Here is a 24,856-nt window from a genome sequence, read left to right on the forward strand (position 1 = left end):
TTTTTTAAAACAAACCTCGTTAGCATCATTAAGTGAAAACCATTTAAGATACACACATGAAATTTGGTATCCTTGCTGTGCATAATTTGAAGATGTAATTCGATTTTCATGCCATTTTAACACAGTTTCAACTTTTTTTCAACTTTTATTATACATACTTTAATTGGTTTTCTTTGGGGTCATATATGTTTTACAAACAATCTATTTTTTATTTTTTAAAGTTTCCAGTTGTTTTGAGTTTCAGTGGTCAAGAAAAAGCTTTATGCCAGGATAAAACAAGTAAAACTGAGTGATGCTGTTGAAAACATGTATTGGATTTAATTATGGGAGTTTTACAGTACCTTATTTCAAGCTTTAGACGCTATTTGACTGATGTCAGGCTTTTATTCAAGTTTAATTTTTTATTGGATGCTGTGATGTCCAACACTGGTTCTAAACTTTGCTTTTCAGGCCTAACACAGGACTCTCAGTGTTTGAGGAAGAGAAATCAGATCTGCTGCAGCGTTATGTTCCAATAAGTCCAGAAAAAGCAGGTAAGTTGATTCCAGACTTAATGTACATGTGAACATTTTGCAAGGGAGTATTTTTCTTCCAAGCTTAGGGGCATCTCCTGTATTTGCTGTCACTCACTGACTTGCCCTTGTACACAACATTATTCATGATAACTTAAACTTTGTCCCTTTATATCACATTTTGGTTCCACTGTACTATATTCATAATAATAATACATGTGATCACATGATCACATGACTATGATCTGGCTTAAACAGGACAAGACCATGTACTTCGTAATTTAACCTTTTGATCCTGTCACCATGGTTGGCTGGTTTCATTGTCTGAAGTTTGTTGAGGGTGGATTCTACTATGTGTGATTAGAAGTTATTCCGAAGGGATCAGAACTGTTAATTGGTTATAGTTGGGGTACTGAGGAGCCAAATTAGCATACAGCAATAAACTTTGCTTTAAATCTCTTCATAAGTTTTGCTTTGGTGTTGATGTGGATTAGCATCTATAACTATGTATGATCAAATGTGATTTGGACAGGATTAAAGATGTTAATTGGTTATGGTTGGATTATTCAAGAGGTCAGTTTGACTTTGGTGTTGAAGAAAGTTTTTTGAGCTGTCTAAGCATGCCAATGTTTAAAAGACCTAAATCCAACCAACTGAGATATCACAAAATCCAATGGTGGATGGAAACGCGAATTTCAGTGGTTACAATTACGTAAATATGCATTCTGCTATTTCTGTAAGGCTGTTTTTATAGTCAGTTATAGTGACAAGAAGGACATTAGGCATCATGTATAATTCTGATCTAATTAAAGCATATTATGCTATATTATTTTTCCAGCATGGGTGTCAATGCTTTATCAACTGTGCTAACATGAGCTTTTGCTTTTGTTCTTACAATTAATCTATTTCATTGCTAAAATCAAAAGCAAACTTAAGATAACAAATAATAGTAAAGAGAATGTTCAATTCACCGTGTTAAATAATTATGCTACATTTGGGTGGTGCTCCTATTTCAACAGGCATCGTCTACTTCTTGTCGATATGTTTGCTGTATGTAAAAGGAGCTGAATGCCCCCCACGCTGTTGTGCTTGACAAATTAAAACTCCATCAACTTAGAGTTTTTAAATTTAATCAACATTATCGCACAGTGCAGTGTTATGTAAAAACATCTGTTCTTCAGCACATATTTTTAAACATACTTTGGACGAATTGGATTTATGCAAATTAGCTAAATGGACTCACACCCAGAAGAATTTGACATGACACATCACACTAACAATTGCCAGTCAATTAAATAATCTCTGAAAGGTGGTTGTTTATCTGATGGCTATAATTAGACTAGCTGCTTGCCCTGAGGATAGGTTTAGCTGAACATTGAGCGCTACTGTTTACTGTTCATACACATGCATTATGTTATGTTTATTGTGGTGGTCAAGAACGATATTTTTTTGTTGTTGAAAAACCTTTGGGTAAAGATTACTGAAAATCCTGTTGAAGGGTTAGGTGTCCAAAATTGTATTTTTCATGTGGCATGGTGTGTTATGGTTGGTATGCTATACTGACTAAAATTTGTAAGTCATGCTGAATGAACACCCATTCAGCTATTTTGCCATAAAGATACATAACTGGGCAGCATCTCATCAGCATATGTCAATTCAAGTTCACCTGTGCAGAAAAATAAATTGTTCATTGAAATTTTGAGTTTTTTTAAATGTAAGTCTAAATGCCAAAAAAGTTGGCAGGGTTTACAATGTCCTGCTGTTCCTTTATGTTACAATGTTTTATAGTGACCATGCACAGGACTGGGTGGAGCACTTTTGGGTTACCAGGGTTATTATCTACAGCAGGTTTCTTTACAGAGCATGGTTCATTTTTTTATGTATCTTCCGAGTCATCACTTAAGGGTCACTTCAGTGAACTGCATAGTGATCTTTTTGAAGTTAAGTTTGGTAAGGAACAGTTGGTGTATCTTTTAAAAGCTATCAAATGGGAGCCCTTGTTCTTATGAAGAATGCCAACAAAATAAGGAGATTTGGCTGCCAACTGGCACCATAATGGGTAGACCGTTACATAGTAAAGGATGTTCTTACAAAGGGTAGGGTAAGACTGTGATATGAATGTAGTGGCAAGCTGCTGTCTAACATTTATCACTGTAGCCATTTGAAACTTTATACAAAAGAGACCAGCTATGACAAAAACTACTGCCACCAAATATGCCACAAATTCTAAGAAAGCACTGAAAGAACTACTGAAATGACACGACAAAAGACAATATCAGGCTTCAGCTCCTCCAACAGTAAGTAAAAGAAGTAATGGTTATCCACCTAAAGTTCTTAACTCATTCAGCCCCTCTCCTACCTGTAGGCGTGGTGAGGCAGTACCCTACATTCAAGCTCTGTAGCAAAGCGGGTGGTATTAAAGCAGACAGATGTAGGTCTACACTGACACCAAATAATCTGGACTTCCAACTTGCATTTCAAAATGCAGATGGGCTGACTTTTGAGATCTGATGTTTTTACACCAAAAATTTGCCCATTGTCAGAATCAAATTTGGTGTCGAAATTTTAGATTTTCTAGCCTGTGATCTAAGGCAGACTGGTCTGAACTGCACACAGACATGTGAACATTTGCAATAAGACTTCCAAGGAGGCTTCTTGTGCATAAGCAAAACAGAAAACAATGTTTTCAATCCACCTTCAGAAAACAATGCAAAGACACTTGCAGGAAAAGGCAAATTATCTTTATGAAGTGACCAAAGTATAATTTACATCAGACATCCTTATCCCCAACAAAATTGCAAATTAAAAGAGGTGATGATAATTGTATTTGTAGAGCTATAAGCTTTGCAATTTCAGGAAGCGAAGAGAGCTACAACATTAACTGTAAAAGAATTGTCAGACATATGCACTCCACAGTGGTTAGCATTGCAGTTACCTCAGCAACAATGTAAATAAGTATTTCATTACAGTAATATGAAGTCAAATACTGTGTGGGTAACTGATGCTGAGATTATGGGTGCAGCATCACTTATTCACAGCTAGTTGATTCTGCCCCCTCCCTCCTTATTGGTTAAGTGACCCATTACATGTATGATATTTCACATGTGGGCATTAAGCTTATTATCAAAGAATCCATTAATTAAAAGAAGCTAATTGGCTGTCAGGTGGGTTGGTGGAAAAAGTTGAAAATTATTAGATACAAATAGGTATATTTTATGCAGTCCACAGAAGCCATGTTCTATTTTATAATAAGTGTATATTGTTGTGACTATAATTATTACACTAAAAACAAATTGTCTCCAGTAAATAGAATGTGAATCTTAAATATTATTCATGTCACTTTATGATATTTTAAAACCCTACAACAATACTAAAATCAGAAAATAAATCCCAACGAAAAATAAACCAAGAGAATAAAATTCAGTCCCAAGAAATGATCGCTGTGAATGCTATAGCATCTCCAATCCCATCCAAGAAACTTGACAAGTAAACACCTGGCATTACTGTTCTCTATATACAAACATTAATTACCATCATTAAATTAAAATAAAATAAGGAAGGAATAAACATACCACACAGCTTATGTGTCCTCAAGAAACTAATTCAGAATAAATGTTATTTCATAAACAATGTTAAATGTTTTTCAAGTCAGAATGAGGAAATAAGATGGTATATAAAATGTGGGAAGAAGAGTGGGCACATGTACATTAACTTGAGATGGCAGCGCTAGTTACAAACAAATAGGGGCATTGCTTATTTGCCAATCAATTGCAGGTGCTTACATAATGCACACTGTAGAACATGTTTTTTTTAATTATGTTGGAGTGCCTGTCCTTTTTACAAGATAATTGCAACGATAAGGATCAACTGTTAATTAGTTGCACTTCCTTTTTTTCTTGCTTTTTAAGTTAAGACTTACCTTTAGCGATTGTGCAGTTTGGCAACAGCAGACCAGAATGTGAAAAGAAGGCATGCCCAGGGGGAAAATAAGGCATGTTACAGAGAGAAATGGCTCGTCCTTTGAGAATTTCAAGCATATTAAAACCTGAGAGATCGGTCAGTATTTAGGGCTGTTCCAGTAAAACATATACCCCCCGGGGGAAAGGCACTTTCAAATTCAACCAACCCACAACAGAAGCAGTTAAAAAAAATTATGATCCACTGTCAGATGTGTTTTAATTGAGAAACACTGCCCCCTACAGAAGTATATTTTTTCAACATAATTTCTGGCTATGGGTTAGTGGGCGGTAGAAGTGATTTTAATATTGGGTTGCGGACAGAAGCGATTTAAATGACAGCTGGCTGGAGGTAATCTACTGATTTCATATACATCATATAATCTACTGCATATTTTTATTTATATTCATTCATTATAATCAGTCTTTTGTCCTTTTGTTTGTTTGTCTGTCAGCCAAGTATGTCTCTGATACTGTGAAATCAAACATTTTCATGGTGGCTTATTATTTGTAGATGTCATTAATCAGTCCCTTAATACCTACTAATTTAACATCCATGAATACAGATTTTATAATAGATATTTCTATTCTAATACAGAAATCATGAATTTGTATCCTTACTAAACTCTGTGTTTCCTAAAGTGATCAATATGTCTTGCTATTTTTCTTTGTTCTCAGGCATGCTGCTTTTGATTAGAATAATAGTTAAATCTTGTATTGCTTTAAATGTGTGGTCAGATTCTATGATTCATTGTTATTATTTTTTCCAATAAATGTTTTGTTAAACTTATATGATTTGTCAAAAAAAAACCAATGATGCCTGTGGAAGTGATATTGCATCATTTGTCTACTTTTACACTATATCATTTCTTGTAAGAACATCTTTTTCAGTTACCGATGTCTTATTTTTACGCCTTGTTGCAAGACTAATATAAAGTTATAAAAAAATATAGCAAGTCAAACATTTTTATATCATAGATTTTAAAAAATGGATGAAAGTCAAGGAATCATTTTTCCCAGAGCACTCATAAAATCAATGTCATTGCAGTTAACTGTATTGTCAACAGCATCATCATCACTGATGGCCTAGCAGTAACATTCTGCACTTTCAATCCAGTTGTCACAGGTTCTATCTCCCACTTCTAGTCTTTCATATCAGACTTATACCTATGGCCTGAGGGGCTTTCATGGCAGAGTGGTTTAAGATGCTTGTCTTGTGATACAGAACTGAGGGGCTTACATGGCAGTGGTACAAGATGCTTGTCATGTGATTACTTGCCTCCAGTGTGCTAATGAGAATGTTGCCAGTTACTTGTGGAAGGTCAGTGGTTCTACATAAGTGGTGTTTGGTGTCTCAAAAGGACTTGGATTTTCTTCAGCAGTAAAACTGGCTGCCATATATAGTCTTTTGGGGTTCTTCCTCCACCTAATATATTGTAAAAAAAATCACCAAAATACCCCAAATCAAACCACACTCAATCAACCAACTGATCAACTGTGGCAACAGCAGCAAAGGTACTAGTCAATCATTTTTGCCACAGCTGTATGAATTTTTAACTTTTGACTCTAGTAATTTTTGTAGACCTTAGAATATCGTCAATTATGCCTTTTTGACAGTTACCTAAAAGTCATCAGTTGGTGCAAATGGAATTTTCATGGTGAGCATATGAGATGGAAGTTTTCAGCAATCCTGCATCCCACACTGCTGAAAAGTTTACATTTTAGCTCACTTAAATTTTCTCTTAACAATGTTCATTGTTCCAGCTAGAACTGTTATAACTTATTCAAGCTATATTCACCAATATCTGATGATATGCATCTGTAATAAATATTTATAACAAAGTATGAGAATGCATCAATGTTTTTCAATGATGCATTTGAATTGAGCAACAACCACAATCAACAAACCAAGAAATAAAATTATTCACATCTCTCAGGCAGAAGTAGGATATAATCATAATCTGCCAAAAGATTTTTAATTTTTTAAATTTGCCAAATATTTTTTCCAACCATACTGATTCAGTGGACATATCACCAGAATGGATTGAAACAGACCAGAAGGTTAAAATCAATTTGATACGTCTTTTAAGTAGCTAAATTCATATTGGTTTAGTTAACTGTACACCCTTTATTGTCTTCCTTTTGATGAAATTTCTTACTGAAGCTAAGAAAATAATGTTGCACACATAAAAAAGAGGCACACTTCTACTCATTATTGTTTTTATTATCCTTCTCCATTCCAGCCTGTTCTTATGATCTTCTCCCCCCACATACTGTTTGTCTTGTTTATGATATGTATCTAAATTTCTCCATTACTTTTCTTACTACTATACAAATATTCTGTGAATTTGCATATCAGTGTGAAACACAATGGGGAGACTAAATCCAAGATTGAACACCTCTACATTTCTGGATGTATGCTGCTTGGATTCCATATTTCTGCACAAAACTCATGAGTTCAGGACTCTGCACTAGTTTAGTTCCCACTGTAAATTTGTGCAAACACCACGATATTAAATTTCAGTAACTTAAAATTTTGAGTGCTCATGATCAAATTTATATCAGTATAGACACATCTATGATGACAGCTTTTGTGAAGAAAAAAAAACATAACAGCCACACCAATTTCTGGATCTATACAAATTTGAAATGTGTGCTTTCAATACTGCACCAAAGAGTCAGCTGCTGATTTCAGTAATGAGTCATCCAAACTCGGGTCAGTGAAGGGATGGAAATTATGTTAATAAAACAATGTCCCTCACTTTTTTCAGTTACAAGTAGGACAAGCTCTCAAAAGATTTTTTTTACTAAAATCTTACTTTCATTATCAACCAATCAGGGACAGTCAGACACATATATACTCTATTTTATCTTCACTGATTTATAGTATGGTTCTCGTTCTTTCGCATCTGTAGTAATGTGAGTCCTTGAACAACTCTCAATGGTTGTAAGCCTTTTTTGACCATGCTGAATGGACACACTGTAAGATAATATTCAAGTAACAGAAATACCATGGGATAACCAGGGACCAATAAAACTGAATAGTCAAGTTATCTCCTCTGCAGGGATGCTGCCAGGATTTCAGGATGTATTCTAAGTTTTGTGTGTGTGTGATCTCCAATGAGGAAGTGGTGGTGGTGGGAATAGCCATTTTTAAATATCTCCCTAACACTTAAATATCCATCACTCTTTCTTACTGTTCCACTCTGTTACAGCTCTACTGAAATCAAAATTCTCGAAGAGATGTCATCTCTAGTTGTATAGCGATTATTACTGTGATGTCACTGGGCATGGTCACGTGGTTGTGGTGGGGTCTTGGTTGGGATGGCATAAAGACTATAGGCTTACTCCATATTTGACAGCTAATTATGATGTTGTCAAATGAATTAAAAAATTTCTAGCAATTCAGTTGGACTCGGATACTTGATTCATAGTCAATGAACAGGATCTAAAATTGATGTGTTTATTTTGGAGCTATGTTCCTCCATCACATTCAAGATTTGGATATACCAAAGGTGAAATTGGTACAGTTGCATCCTAAACTACTATCGTGGCTACTTCAAATGTTATTTAATGTGAGACTTTAATGCAAGAACTCGTAGCTTCAGTGATTTTTGGGTTAAAAAATTAATTTCTTCACAAACAACTCAGTTTGGTGCAGATTACATTGTTTTTTAACGATACGGTGAGAATTCTTGATGTGTAAAAATTGCGCAAGAAATGAACAACATCAGATCAGAAAATTACTACCACTGGGAAAATACTGATAAAAATATACAGAAATAATGATATAATTATTTAAGTAGAATATATGGTGACAATACGAGCGCTAGTTCTACAACTTTGTGCAAAATACATCTTGTACGACTATTCTGTTGTTTCTAACAGCACTGTAATATGGCAATCATTTCTGCCCACTTAATAAGCACATTTTACCTTTTGACAATAACACATCATTACAAATATTTAGATTGCAAGAAAATAGAAGTTACAATTTTTTTAAAAGCACTGGTACCAGTAAGACTAAGGAGATGGTAAAAAAAAAGAATCAGGATGAACAAATTAGATGTATAGTAAAGAATCCATATATCAGAATGACATCAAGTATTTTTTCATCAATTTCATCATCAGTTAATGATACTGCTTAAAAATGTATTGTACTAGATAATAGACTTCTTTAGTTATCCATTTCTCAATACAAATACCAAATGATGGCTTGGAACTAAGTGCCAAAATATACCACCATGGTCAAAATATACATAGGAAGAACCGAACACGAACACAAACAGGACAAATTTTATCCATCTTGCTTTGAGTTTACACAGATCAGTCTCTTATGTTTAATGTCATTTAATTTTTGCACATAGAGAGCATGTACATCATTTGGTCATACATCTGCATGATACAAAAGTTTGTCTTTTAATTCTTTTGTTGCTCAGTGGTTCTGCCAACTTGAGATCTACACACACTTAATTATGTTGTATGGGGATTTTCTGATGTTCCCTATGAGCATTAATCTGTAAACTGTTTCTGAATTTAATATGATCCTCCTCCTCTGTGTACGAATATTATTGTGCTGTGAACTCCTTTCAATGCCTGCTGTCTGAAACGCATATGCATAACTAGCTTGAACAAGTTACTGTTCTTTATGGTTGTGCAATTTTCAACATCTCATATGTATGGCCCCATGGGTATTCTCTTGGATATCTCTGTCCCAGAAAGAAAAGTTTTGAACCAGAGGTCTCATTAGGATTTTAAAACTAAGAGTCCATGGCTTCCATTTTGGTAAAAATATGAGTCCCATCAGGAAAGGTTGCAGTACCCTCTCAGAAAACTATGCCAGTTATAAGAACTATTGGTTGCCAGAGTTTAATTTCTACATTCTTTATAACACTGACATAGCTCTTGCTTGTTCATCAGAGTGAGTCTGAATATTTTCGATCCAAAGAAGGTCTTATTCAAAGCACTAAGCTAGGCATCACACACTTTCTTACACTTGGCTAATGTCCCTTTCAAACTATCAGTTCTAGCAACTTTAGCCCTCTCCATAATCTCACAATCTTCGTCAGTTTGCTGTTTAACCCCAAAATACTCATTCAAGTCTATGTCTCGACATGTCACGATTCCGAGGTCACGTGCACTGCTTATTCGGTTAGACTCGGAAATGACCACAATAATGAAAGCTAAAGTTGTTTATTTCATGTACTGTTGTAAATGATCACATGTACATCTCTGGGTATTTCTGCCTCTGAATTCAAGCACTGTAAATATCAGTAGATTTTCCCACCCAGCTGCCAGTCAAAGCCTTTGATCTCGCCGCTTAGCTATTGCAGCATGTTCTTTTGATGTACTCTTATAATGGTGACGACCGGGGGGTGGGGGGTGGGGGGCTTTCAACCATTAAATTCTGTCATTGTAAATATCACAGCTAACTGATCAACACATTTTCCCGCTATGCAGGTAACTGAAGCAGGACTGGCAAGTCTTTGAATTTTACCGCTCACCTAAATAAAAAAAAATTGGCGTCCAAATACATGTGATTATAAGCATTTCCGAGACCTCTGTCAGTTTTCACTAACATGAACCCTGCCAAAGATTCACTTCCTTGAATCAGTGTTTTGCTGCCTCTTATGCCAGATTTATCTCTTCCATAATGCTGTATTAGGGTTTTAAGTCCAACATTCCCATAGTCTCCTTGTTTAGACATGGGTATATTTAATAAATATAACCGGCATATTGTCCATCCAACACGTACATCAGACTCGCACTCAACATCAATTTTGGGCTCAAAATCACACACTGGTAATTCCAGTGACATTTTTCCAATGTCCAACAGACCGATATACATGAAATTCATTGTCATCATAGCTATCACCAGCCAGTATTTGCCGACTCAAAATGTATGAGGACAAACCGTCTTGTGATTCAACCATTTTAGTTTCCTGTGTAGTCCTTATTGGAAACACACATTTGTAAAACTTCCACGATGAAATTAAGGCTAAAACTCCATAAAATGCATGTTCCAGGGCCAATGGACGAATCAAATTTAATTTAACAGCCATTCATGTCAAACCGAAGTATCCAGATATCTGGATGTCGCATCAAGCGCTGTGAGAAAGCTGCGGCAGCGCGAATTATGTCACGAAATGCGCTTTTAAAGTTAAAGTTAAAAGTTTAATAAAAATTGCATACTTCGCAAAGCACATTTTTTTTAATATCCGCGGCATTGACATAATTTGCCGGAGGTGTATCACCGCTTTAAAAATACACGAATCCATACAAATTATGTGCACTCGTGTGTACTGGCATCATTTTCTGACCCAATGTTTTATTCACGTTAGACCGCTAGGAGGGGGGTTGATGCGAGTTTAAACATATATTCGGGTTTTTTTTTCTTCTTTCTGACAACCCCACCAGCGATTTCTCATTTTGTTAGCACAACCCACAACAGAAGTGATTTTCCTAACCAACCTTCCACTGTCAGAATCAAAATAGTTCGAAACACAACCTCCTACAGAAGTTTTTTTGAAGTGCCATCCCCAGGGGGATATGTGTTTTACTGGAACAGCCCTTAGTGAAGATGAGGCTTAAAAATTCAATGAAAGACCTGATTTTAGGTCCCAGTCTTCCTCTTTTTTTATTCAATCTTTCTACCTGGTTTTTGAAAAGTAGACGGGTATGACATTCTTTATATCCAATCGTGTGCTGAAAAATGGCTTTAAACCCAAACAACAACAAGTAAGTGAACTAACAATAAGAAGATTTTGAGAGAAAGAAAGATAAGAAAGGTAAAGAAAAGAAACATAATTAGCATTGCATGGTTTATATATCCAAATATACTATTTAATACTGATCATGTACAGCAAAATGATCATGGTATAAAGCCTACCAATGTTTGTGTATGACACATACCCCTAAAGACCATGTGACAGTTGTTTAGGTTTAGTGACTGTCATACATATATTTATACTCATACTCCTGATACCAAAAATTACATGCATTTTTCTATCTTATTTACCTTCAAAATCTTTGCAAACTCAGAACTCTTAGTTTTCATTTCATTGTTATGCATTCATAAATTTTAAGATTATATATTAGGGGGTAGTTGGAGATTTCTAAAATGGCAATTCTCTTGGGAGCACAGGAAAAGTTATGCTTCTGTTACATGTATTGCAGGATTTACTGGTGGTGAACTTATATCAAGTACACTTGAATATGTACTGATTTTTTAACTGAAGATAATGGAAGGTATGTGTGCATTACTAGGAACATTTGTTTCCAGCTGCACACTTATGCAGATTTGGCAGGATCATTTCATTTAATGGTACCAGAAATTGAACCAGACATTGCAAAGGTACCAGAAATTGAACAAGAGACTGGAAAGGTATAAAGTTAGTGTCTTACCACTGTTTCATCAATGCCTATTGTAAGCTCTATTTTATTATCCTTAATTTCACTTGTTGTTTTTAGCAAACGGGAGATATTAAATTGAATCTGTGCATGTCTTAATCCTTTTATCTTTCCATCTATTTGCCAAGCCATCCCACTTATATTTCAATGATCTTGTTTTTTCTTTAGACCTTGCTTTAGTTTGATTTCAGTGTTCTAAATCATTTAGCAGAGTTATGATCCAATATCATTGGCCCTATTCATCTTTCTTTCTATATAGTGATGGTAATAATTATTAGGTTTCACCAATTTGGTATGCAGTTTTTCATATTAATGAAACCTTGGCAGAGTTTAATTGTCATTTCTTAATTGTTATTAGATTTCAGCTAAATTTGATTGGCAACTTGATATTTATTAGGCTTTGGCTGTGATTGATTGTCAGTAATTTACATTATCATTAGTGACATTACAACTCCTGATTGAGGGTTCTGCAGCTTCATATCTGCACAATAAACCTTTTTATATATAACTGCATTTTAGCCAAATTTTGCTGACATTTTGATAGTAGTAGTATAATTAACCGAAGCCAATGTCTTTAGTAACAGACAATCTCTGAGGTTCATTATATGGTTTTTGGAAAGTACGCTTTCATTTTTGCATATTGTTCAGGTTTCCTAATGGAGTCAGCTTGGTTGCCTAGAATCTGTACAGTTATGATGTTACAGCAGTAATTTCTTGTGACTTTTTAAAAGAGTAGTTTAAATCAAAAACATGCTTTTATGTGTTACCCTTTTTGGCTTTGTTTTGGTGTGCATGTTTTGGACACCTGAATTAACTTGGCTTTGTATAGCATGGATTTTTGTATGCCATTAAATACTTGTTATAAAACAGTTGTAAAATAACTAGATACATTTTAAATGAATTTGAACCAAATTTGGTCTGCAGCTTGATGTTGTCAAGACTTAAAATGGTGTCAGTTATCAGCATTCTTCACCATTTGTCAAAGTTATGGCACAGCCACTTTCATTTCCATAAAATGACTCCCTTGTTGGATTTTTAAAACATTTAGTGGTCAGCTAGATACAAATGAAACTTTATCCATACTTGATTGACGGTGTTTCATTCGTCTATGCTCAGTATACAGCTCAACATTGTAGCAGAGTTAGGCCTAATTGCAGGAATTGCCCATTTTTTTGTGTGTGCAATAACTCCTACGCAAGTTTACATTGACAACGGTTTAATTTTTTATCATTCAGTTAGCACCCAAGCCACATCATATTTTGAAATTAAGGCACCTAATTGTTGGCCCTTCCAACTTTTCTACATGTTAATTGCCTCAAGTATTGACTCTCAACAGAATTTTATAAAGGGGTCTGTATTGATATGACTTCAGCACAGTTTGATTATCATCACCCTGTGTTGTTTATTTTAGTTTAACGACTGTTGGATGCAGCTTTTTTATATTCTTTAGACTTAGCTGCGTTCTGATGCCAATATTTTATGTCATGATCGTCATTGGATTCTTTTGTCACTTTTGCAAGTGTTTTATATTACCATTGTCAGTTTTTATGTCACCAGTGCAGTGTTTTGTCTACAATGTTAATATTTTGTCATCACTCTGTGTTTTATGTCATCCCTGTCAATGTTGTATGTCATTGCTGTCAGTGTTTTATGTAGTCACTGTCAATGTTTATGTCATTACTGTCAGTGTTTGTCATCAGTGTATGTGTTTTATATCATCAGTGTCAATGTTTTATGTCATTGTTAGTGTTTATGTCTTCACTGTCAGTGTTTTATGTCATTTAAATTTGTTATTACCTCAGTAGGAGTGTCCTTTATAAAGTACTTTAATTCGTATGCTATTGAAGCATTTATCACCTACAAAATTACACTCACCAACTAAATACAAAATGTGTCGAACATGAGTTTCAGAAATGAGCTTGTTCGTGTTTCTTTCTATTTGTAATGTAAATATGGTCCCAGAAAAAAGAAGATCAGCTGTTCATATTTTAGGTTGTGAGTTTTTGACTGACCTTTTTTTGCACTTTTGCCTTTTGAGACCCTATGTTTTTAGACATATACTTTTTTCTTTTATCAGTTTGTTTTATGCATCCTAACTTTTCAAACGGTTATGGTCAGTAATTATATTCTTGATCCTAATTTTCGGACAACTCAGACCATTTACAGTTTGCATGAAGAAACATAAAGGTACTTTTATTGAATGCAAGATTCATCAAATGTAAAGTGCAAACCACAAAGACATGCTGCTTATAATGCCAAGAAAAGATGTTTCTGGCTAGCCAACCATCTCTGTTTCTCATTGCCAACCCTAGCAATTTTTTCTCTAATGGTTAAAAAAAATCTCAAAAGTTCACATTAAATATTTATAAAGATTAAAATAAAAAAACAAAACATAAAAGAAATGACCTTCCTACCCTAATTTTAAAACCTTTTCAATAGAAAATACATGTTTTATTGGGGATTAAATGTCTGTCCAGTGTAGTTTAATTTTACACTTATATGTTGTGGATACCGCTCTGGTGTGCTAGTGGTTAGAGCATCCGCCTCGGATGCGGGAGGTCGTAGATTCGATCTGAGTCATACCAAAGACTTACAAAAATGGTACTAACAGCTGCCTCACTTGGCACTCAGCATTAAGAGGTTAGTGTTAGGACTGGTTGGCCTGGTGTCAGGATAATGTGACTGGGTGGGACATGATGCTACATGTCTGTGGCATGATGCTCCAGTGCTGGACATCACTATAAACTGTCACACTGCAGACATCGTAGCGATATGACTGACAAATTGTTAAAGCTACGTTAAAAATCCAAATCACACACACACACACATTTTTGCAAAGTATCTGAAAATAATAATCTTGTTTGTTTTGTATTATATATATATATTTATTATTTTCATGTTAACATTGATCCAATGATATGATTAATGAGAAATATATATTACTTGTGGCAGGAAGCTCTGTTTTGAAATTATTAATTTTTCTGTAGGTAAAGTATGATATTTGTGAAAAATAAAAAACAAATTTGTAATCGTAGTATGCAATAACATTAATTCCAAATATCCTTGAAAATTCTTTAAATGCATCCCATGAAGGCTGTGTCTGAATTCTTCAGTTTCAGATAGTCAGTGCCTCACACATCACATTACTGATTGTAAGCGCAAAACACCTTTTAAAAAGTATACGTCAAATATATTAGCCCCAGTATCTAGCAGACATCATTAATAATTCCTGGAATTTTTTTTTAATTTACTGTGTGTGACTTGGACTTTTAATGTAGCTTTAAAATATTTAAGTCATATTGCTGCGATGTCTGCAGTGTGGTAATTTATAGTGATGTCTAGCACTGGAGCATCATGTCGCAGACATGTAGCATCATGTCCCACCCAGTCACATTATCCTGACACCAGGCCAACCAGTCCTAACACTAACCTGTTAATGTTAAATGCCAAGCGAGGTAGCTCTTAGTACCATTTTAGTTAGTCTTTGATATGACTCGGCCGGTGTTTGAACCCACAACCTCCCCCATCCAAGGTGGATCCTCTAACTACTAGGCCACCGGAGCAGTTTTTTAGTTTAGTGGACTGCTAAATTTGAAAAACTGTCACCTTTTTATTGACCCTGACATTTTGAACTCTTTAAATCCTATTCAGATTTGTCAAGGTATTACATTGCTTCATCACTGAGGTATTTTGCTTTTTACATGCAAGTGTATGGGGGGTGTCAGAGAGAGAGAGAGAGAGTGAGTGGAAATCATGATGCTCAAAACGTGATCAGTGCTTACTCAGCTGATCACGTTCCAGTCAATTAAGCTGTCAGGATGATGTTTGAGTTGAAACAACAAGACACCACAGCCATACTTTCTACTCATGTGTCCTACTTAGGTAATTGTTCCATCAGTATAAAATTAGCACTGCACTTCTTAGCTTGTCTGCTGCTTCTGTGATCCTAAGTGGTTATAGGGTCTTTCTCTGATGAGGGGATTGTACTACCAGTTGCCTTGCTTGGCACTCAGCATTAAGAGGTATGGGATGGGATTGGTCAGCCTAATGTCAGGATAATGTGACTGGGTGGGACATAATGCTACATATCTATGATGCACCAGTGCTAGACATCACTGTAAAGTGCCACACTGCAGAAATTGTAACAGTATGACTGGAAAATTGTAAAGTGCCTTGCCCAAGGACACACCACGTTAGCCAAACTGGAATAATCCATTGTTCAGTTTTGAATTTACATCCTTTAAGTCAAATGCTGACTACAGTGTGCCTCATGATAATCCTTTTTCATCAGGGAAAAGTTTAAATACCTGCTTGTTATTTTCAGATGGCAGTTAATATCTATTTTAAAGCAAAACATTTATCAGATTGTATTAGCTTGCAGAATTGCAATGCAAGTCATTAATAACCACAAGTTATGTGAAAACACAGTTTCTCATTTTATCAGTACGTTATTTATTATCTGGAAAAAAAGCAATTTTGAAAATATAAAAATTATTGTAATACATGCAGGTAGATTAGGAGTGAAATCAGATGAAGATATGGAATGGAAAATTCCACAGTGTAGAGCTTTTCACATGAACCAGTTATTTAGACTTATTAATGCTTTTCTATGTTACTTAAATACTTGATACAGTATTCATAACAGTAATGTAAGTGGCCTTGGAAATGATGACAGTGCAGTACAGATGACCAAACTGTCACAGTTGTTGCTGTAGGGTTAAACACCACTTTTCAGCACAGGGTAGGCTATACATGGTGGCCAGGATAACTGGTGGAGGAAGACCCACCGACCCATGAGAAGCTACTGGCAAGCTTTCTCATGTTCCCATGTTAGCTGAGCCTGAGACTTGACCCACGCAGACAGAGGTGAGGCAGCAGTGATCTGGAACAGTGAGTGCTTTAGACCACTTAGCCACTCAGGGCCCCAGCTGTCAATGTAACTAAACTTATCTCAGTTTTTAGCACTGCATCTTGATCCCTTTAAAACTGTGTTTCCCACAAATTTGGAGGAGATTGGTTCACAGTGTTCACTACCCATGGGATCATAGGTATAACACTGATCCTTTTATGTCCAGTTAAGGCCCCAGACTGTCTGTCTCTTCTAGACTTTTTTCTGCATCTGAACTTCACCAAGGACCATGGGATTTCAATCAAATTGGGAATTTAGCTTGACCAAGGATCATGGGGTTTCAATAAAATCTGGAATGCAGCTGAACTTTATGGTATTAAAGCTACCAATATTTGTGTATGACACATACCCCTAAGGACCACATGACAGTTGTTTATGTTTAGTGACTGTCATACATATATTTATACTCATACTCCAGATACCAAAAATTACATGAATTTTCTATCTTATTTACCTTCAAAATCTTTGCAAACTCAGAACTCTTAGTTTTCATTTCATGTTATGCATTGATAAATTTTAAGGTTATTCATTAGAGGGTAGTTGGAGATTTCTAAAATGCCAATTCTCTTTCGAGCACAGGAAAAGTTGTGCTTCTATTACATGAATTGCAGGATTTACTGGTGGGTGAACTTATCAAGTACACTTGAATATGTACTGATTTTTTAACTGAAGATAATGGAAGGTATGTGTGCATTACTAGGAACATTTGTTTCCAGTTGCACACTTACACAGATTTGGCAGGATCATTTCATTTAATGGTACCAGAAATTGAACCATACATTGCAAAGGTACCAGAAATTGAACAAGAGACTGGAAAGGTATAAAGTTAGTGTCTTACCACTGTTTCATCAATGTCTATTGTAAGCTCTATTTTATTATCCTTATTTTCACTTGTTGTTCTTAGCAAACGGGAGATATTAAATTGAACCTGTGCATGTCTTAATCATTTTATCTTTCCATCTATTTGCCAAGCCATCCCACTTATATTTCAATGATCTTGTTTTTTCTTTAGACCTTGCTTTAGTTTGATTTCAGTGTTCTAAATCATTTAGTGGAGTTATGATCCAATATCATCGGACCTATTCATCTTTCTTTCTATATAGTGATGGTAATAATTATTAGGTTTCACCAATTTGGTATGCAGTTTTTTATATTAATGAGACCTTGGCAGAGTTTGATTGTCATTTCTTAATTGTTTATTAGATTTCAGCTAAATTTGATTGGCAACTTGATATTTATTAGGCTTTGGCTGTGATTGATTGTCAGTAATTTACATTATCATTAGTGACATTATGACTCCTGATTGAGGGATCTGCAGTTTCATATCTGCACAATAAACCTTTTTATATATAACTGCATTTTAGCCAAATTTTGCTGACATTTTGATAGTAGTAGTATAATTAACCGAAGCCAATGTCTTTAGTAACAGACAATCTCTGAGGTTCATTATATGGTTTTTGGACAGTACGCTTTCATTTTTGCATATTGTTCAGGTTTCCTAATGGAGTCAGCTTGGTTGCCTAGAATCTGTACAATCATGATGTTGCAGCAGTAATATCTTGTGACTTTTTAAAAGAGTACAGTTTAAATCAAAAACATGCTTTTATGTGTTACCCTTTTTGGCTTTGTTTTGGTGTGCATGTTTTGGACACCTGAATTAACTTGGCTTTGTATAGCATGGATTTTTGTATGCCATTAAATACTTGTTATAAAACAGTTGTAAAATAACTAGATATATTTTAAATGAATTTGAACCAAATTTGGTCTGCAGCTTGATGTTGTCAAGACTTAAAATGGTGTCAGTTATCAGCATTCTTCACCATTTGTCAAAGTTATGGCACAGCCACTTTCATTTCCATGAAATGACTCCCTTGTTGGATTTTTAAAACATTTAGTGGTCAGCTAGATACAAATGAAACCTTATCCATACTTGATTGACGGTGTTTCATTCGTCTATGCTCAGTATACAGCTCAACGTTTTAGCAGAGTTAGGCCTAATTGCAGGACTTGCCCAATTTTGTTTGTGTGCAATAACTCCTATGTAAGTTTATGTTGACAATGGTTTAATTTTTCCTCATTCAGTTAGCACTCTAGCCACATCATATTTTGAAATTAAGGCACCTAATTGTTGGCCCTTTCAACTTTTCTACACGTTAATTGCCTCAAGTATTGACTCTCAACAGAATTTTATAAGGGGGTCTGTATTGATATGACTTCAGCACAGTTTGATCATCATCTTTCTGTGGATGCAGCTTTTTATATTCTTTAGACTTAGCTGCATTCTGTTGCCAATGTTTTATGTCATGATAGTCAGTGGGTTAATTTGTCACTTTTGCCAGTGTTTTTTTTTACCATTGTCAGTTTTTGTGTCACCAGTGGCAGTGTTTTGTCTACAATGTTAGTATTTTATGGCATCACTGTCATTGTTTTATGTCATCACTGTCAGTGTTGTATGTCATCACTCAGAGTTTTATGTCATCAGTGTCAGTGTTTATGTCATTACTGTCAGTTTTTTGTGTCATCGCTGTCAGTGTTTGTCATCAGTGTCTGTGTTTTATATCATCAGTGTCAGTGTTTTATGTCATTGTTAGTGTTGATGCCTTCACTATCAAAGTTTTATGTCATTTAAATTTTTTATTACCTCAGTAGTGGTGTCCTTTATAAAGTACTTTAACTCATTTGCTATTGCAGCATTTTCATCTACAAAATGACACTCACCAACTAAATACAAAGAGTGTCAAACATGAGTTAAGAAATGAGATTGTTGGTATTTCTTTCTATTTGTAATATAACTATGGTCCCAGGAAAACAGAAGATCAGCTGTTCATATTTTAGGTTTTGAGTTTTTGATTGACCTTTTTTTGCACTTTTGCCTTTTGAGACGCCATGTTTTCAGACATCCTAAATTTTTCTCCTAACAGTTTGTTTTATGCATCCTATCTTTTCAAAGAGTTATGGTCAGTAATTTTATTCTTGATCCTAATTTTCGGACAAATCAGACCATTTACAGTTTGCATGAAGAAACAAAAAGGTACTTTTATTGAATGCAAGATTCATCAAATGTAAAATGCAAACCACAAAGACATGCTGCTTATAATGTCAAAAAAAGATGTTTCCGGTCAGCCAACCATCTCTGTTTCTCATTACCAGCCATAGCACCTTTTTCTCCAGTGGTTAAAAGAAATCTCAAAAGTTCACATTAAATATTTATAAAGTTTGAAATAGAAAAACAGAACATAAATGAAATGTTCTTCCTACCCTAATTTTAAAACCAGTGCAATAGAAGATACACATATTGTTGGGGCTTAAATGTCTGTCCAGTGTAGTTTAGTTTTACACTTACATACTGTGGAAAAATATCAGAAAATAATAATCTTGTTTGTTTTGTATTATATATAGTTATTATTCGTGTAAACATTGATCCAATGATATCATTAAAGAGAAATATATATTACTTGTGGCAGGAAGCTCTGTTTTGAAATTATTAATTTTTCGGTAGGTAAAGTATGATATTTGTGCAGAAAAAAAATTCATAACGTAGTATGCAATAACATCAATTCCAAATATCCTTAAAATTGTTTAAATGCATCATGTGAAGGCAGTATTTTAATTCTTTAGTTTAAGATAGTCATTGCCTCACACATCACATTAATGATCGTAAGTGTAAAAATACCTTTTAAAAGGTATACGTCAAAAAATATATTAGCTCCAGTATCTAACAGGCATCATTCATAATTCCTGGAAATTTTTATAGTTTAGTATGTGTGAGTGTGTGTGACTTGGACTTTTAATGTAGCTTTAAAATATTTCAGTCATACTGCTGCGATGTCTGCATTGTGGCAGTTTATAGTGATGTCTAGCTACTGGAGCATCATGCCGCAGACATGTAGCATCATGTCCCACCCAGTCACATTATCCTGACACCAGGCCAACTAGTCCTAACACTAACCTCTTAATGCTAAATGCCAAGCGATGCAGCTCTTAGTACCATTTTAGTAAGTCTTTGGTATGACTCAACTGGGGATCGAACCCACGACCTCCCCCATCCAAGGTGGACGCTCTAACCACTGGGCCACCGGAGCGGTTTCTTAGTTTAGTGGACCACTAAATTTGAAAAACTTTCACCTTTATATTGACCCTGACATTTTGAACTTTTCAAATCCCATTCAGATTTGTCAAGGTATTATATTGCTTCATCACTGAGATACTTTGCTTTTTACATGCAAGTGTATGGGGGGGGGGGTCAGAGAAAGAGAGAGAGTGAGTGGAAATCATGATGCTCAAAATGTGATCAATGCTTACTGAGCTGATTACGATCGAGTCCATTTAGCTGTCAGGATGATGTTTGAGTTGAAACAAGACACCACAGCCGTACTTTCTACTCACATGTCCTACTTAGGTAATTATTCCATCAGTATAAAATTAGCACTGCACTTCTTAGCTTGTCTGCTGCTTCTGTTATCCTAAGTGGTTAAAGGGTGTTTCTCAGTTGCGGGAGGTCTTACTACCAGCTGCCTCGCTTGGCACATAGCATTACAATGTTTCCCTTTATGGATATTTGTGTGTCAGGGACGCATGCTGGAGAAAACTGACGCACACATTTTGTTACCGTGCGTTTTTTTGACGCAAAGGATTTTCATAATATGATCAGGATTTATTTAATACCCAATGCATTGGACGATGGATGGCACTGTATATACTTCGCCTATAGGCATTGACTGGTTCCCCACTTTGTTTGCTCCCTGCCTGGCTCTCCTCTATTTGTATAGCAAAGTGCAACGCAGGGAACATAAAAAACAATGAACCATACTAGCATAGGCAATGTTATGACAGTAGCTTCCCCTAATCTCTCGAGCTTCTCGCGATTTTCATCGAGCTCAGCAAGCTGTTCTAGATATTTAACATCAAGGCTCGTTGCACTAGAAAGTGATCGCCAGATTAAAACGTCATGCACTAAAAAGCATTAGCGAAGAAAGTGAAAGAAGCAGAACACAAAAGAGTAAGCGTGGATCTAACTTTAATGAAAAATGGAGAAAATTATTCCCTTGACTGGAATATTCATTATGATTACCGGTGTGACTTCTGATCGCATGATTGCAAAGACTGCAAAAGTGAATAATCATTTTGAGACAGGATTTTAGAGTTTTTAAAAATAGGCTCTCGTTTGCCATAAGATATCTGGAGAACACATTATAACTGCAGATATTATTTCACAACATAGAAATCAGTAAACTTGCAGAGACAAATGCGTTATTTGGATTACAAAGTCAGCGGGTCATTGCAGATTTGGTTGGTTTTTAACTTTTACTGCAATAAAAGAAAGATCTTAAAGTTCAAGTGTAACTTATTAGAAAGAAGATGAATCAGTATCCTCCTTGATATTTGGATAAATGTGTTCTAGGACGAAGTACGATGAAACCTATGATAGTACACATTTGATTAAAGGCAGTAAATTAACTCCCATTTGGTTAAAAAGATTTATTTGGCTTTTTGTATTGGCTTATATGTAATGTGTTTGGCTATAATATTGTTGAGGAGACTGTTAAAAGTATGACTTTAAAAGAAAATTGAACTAATAAAATTATTCTTTGAATGGACAATGCATTTGTTTGTTAATTGTGCATGTTGGTGTATTGCTATGTTTAGAGACGGAGAGAGAGAGAGAGAGAGAGAGTAGTGCAAGTTACAATATCCTATTTCAAGCTGAAAAAGTATGTCATATGAAAATGTGTCAGTACATTTTTGACCCCCACATTTTTTATTTGACCCCCAGTTTTGACGCCAAAGGGTTTTTTGTACCCTCAATTTTACACCCCTGGGGGATACACTGCATTAAGAGGTTAGTGATGGGATTGGTCAGCCTAATGTCAGGATAATGTGACTGGGTGGGACATAATGCTACATATCTATGATGCACCAGTGCTAGATATCACTGTAAAGTGCCACACTGCAGAAATTGTAACAATATGACTGGAAAATTGTAAAGTGCCTTGCCCAAGGGCACACCACTTTAGCCAAACTGGAATGATCCATTGTTCAGTTTTGAATTCACATCCTTTAAGTCAAATGCTGACTCCAATGTGCCCCATGATAATCCTTCTTATTCTGGGAAAAGTTTAAATACCTGCTTGTTATTTTCAGATGGCAGTTAATATCTATTTTAAAGCAAAACATTTATCAGATTGGATTAGCTTGCAGAATTGCAATACAAAGTCATTAATAGCCACAAGTTATGTAAAAACACAGTTTCTCATTTTATCAGTACGTTATTTATTATCTGGAAAAAAAGTAATTTTGAAAATATCAGAATTATTGTAATACATGCAGGTAGATTAGGAGTGAAATCAGATCATGATATGAAATGGAAAAATTCCAGTGTAGAGCTTTTCACATGAACCAGTTATTTAGACTTATTAATGCTTTTCTATGTTACTTAAATACTTGATACAGTATTCATAACAGTAATGTAAGTGGCCTTGGAAATGTTGACAGTGCAGTACAGATGACCAAACTGTCACAGTTGTTGTTGCTGTCAGGTTTAACACCATTTTTCAGTAGGCTATACATGGTGACCAGTAGAACTGGTGGAGGAAGAACCACCAACCCACGAGAAGCTAATGGCAAGCTTTCTCATGTACCCATGTTAGCTGAGCCAGATACTTGACTCATGCAGACAGAGGCGAGGCATCAGTGATCTGGAACAGTGAGTGCTTTAGACCACTCATTCACTTGGGGCCCCAACTGTCAAAGTAAACTTATCCCAATATTTAGCACTGCATCTTTATCCCTTTAAAATTGTGTTTCCCACAGATTTGGAGGAAAGTGGTTCACAGTGTCCACTACCCATGGGATTATAGGTATAACACTGATCCTGTTATGTCAAGTTAAGGCCCCAGATTGTCTGTTTCTTATTCATTTTTTTCTTCTGCATCTTGACTTCACCAAGGACCATGGGATTTCTATCAAATTGGGAATTCACATTAACTTTACCAAGGATCATGGCATTTAAATCAAATTGGGAATTTAACTTGACCAAGGATCATGGGATTTCAATAAAATTTGGAATGCAGCTGAACTTTATGAAGGATCATGGGATTTCAATCAAAATGGGAATTCAGTTTAACTTTACCAAGAACCATGGGATTTCAATTGAATTGGGAGTTCTCATTAACTTTACCAAGGATCATGGCATTTAAATCAAATTGGGAATTTAACTTGACCAAGGATCATGGGATTTCAATAAAATTTGGAATGCAGCTGAACTGTATGAAGGATCATGGGATTTCAATCAAAATGGGAATTCAGTTTAACTTTACCAAGAACCATGGGATTTCAATTGAATTGGGAGTTCTCATTAACTTTACCAAGGATCATGGCATTTCAAACAAATATGGGAATTTAACTTGACCAAGGATCATGGGATTTAAATAAAATTAAGAATGTTGCTGAATGAAGAATCATGGGATTTCTATAAAAATGGGAATTCCATTTAACTTTACCAAGAATCATGGGATTTCAATCAAATTGGGGATTTACCTTGACCAAGGATCATGGGATTTCAATCAAATTGGGGATTTACCTTGACCAAGGATCATGGGATTTCAATCAAATTGGGGATTTACCTTGACCAAGGATCATGGGATTTCAATCAAATTGGGGATTTACCTTGACCAAGGATCATGGGATTTCAATCAAATTGGGGATTTACCTTGACCAAGGATCATGGGATTTCAATCAAATTGGGGATTTACCTTGACCAATGATCATGTGATTTCAATCAAATTGGGAATACAGGTTAACTTTACCCATGATCATGGAATTTTAAAGTAGGAATTCAGCTCAAATTTAACAAGGATCATGGAATTTCAATCAGATTGGGAATTCAGCTTTATATTGATGAGTCTTGAACCGAGTATTTGTTGTTGAGTTTGCACGACATTTACAGGAGTTATTTAATATAGTAATCTTCACATATAATATATAACCTTACATTCTAATAAATCCTTTTACATTACATTTGGCAAAGATAACACTTCAGATGATGTGTAATAATTTTGATATACTCTCAG

General features: G+C 35.3%; 1 protein-coding gene across 1 annotated transcript in view; it reads left to right on the forward strand.

The window, feature by feature from the left end:
• The window catches only part of LOC149800001 (protein strawberry notch homolog 1-like), a 146,082-nt gene that overhangs the window by 94,866 nt on the left and 26,360 nt on the right, over positions 1–24,856 (forward strand). Inside the window, exon 29 of the mRNA XM_089959534.1 lies at positions 451–533. Within this exon, the coding sequence (XP_089815660.1) occupies positions 451–533 (83 nt within the window). The remainder of the gene's footprint in view (positions 1–450; positions 534–24,856) is intronic.

Source organism: Sinohyriopsis cumingii, chromosome 5 (assembly GCF_028554795.1).
Source record: "Sinohyriopsis cumingii isolate HCF-2022 chromosome 5, ASM2855479v2, whole genome shotgun sequence".
Lineage (NCBI taxonomy): Eukaryota > Metazoa > Mollusca > Bivalvia > Unionida > Unionidae > Sinohyriopsis > Sinohyriopsis cumingii.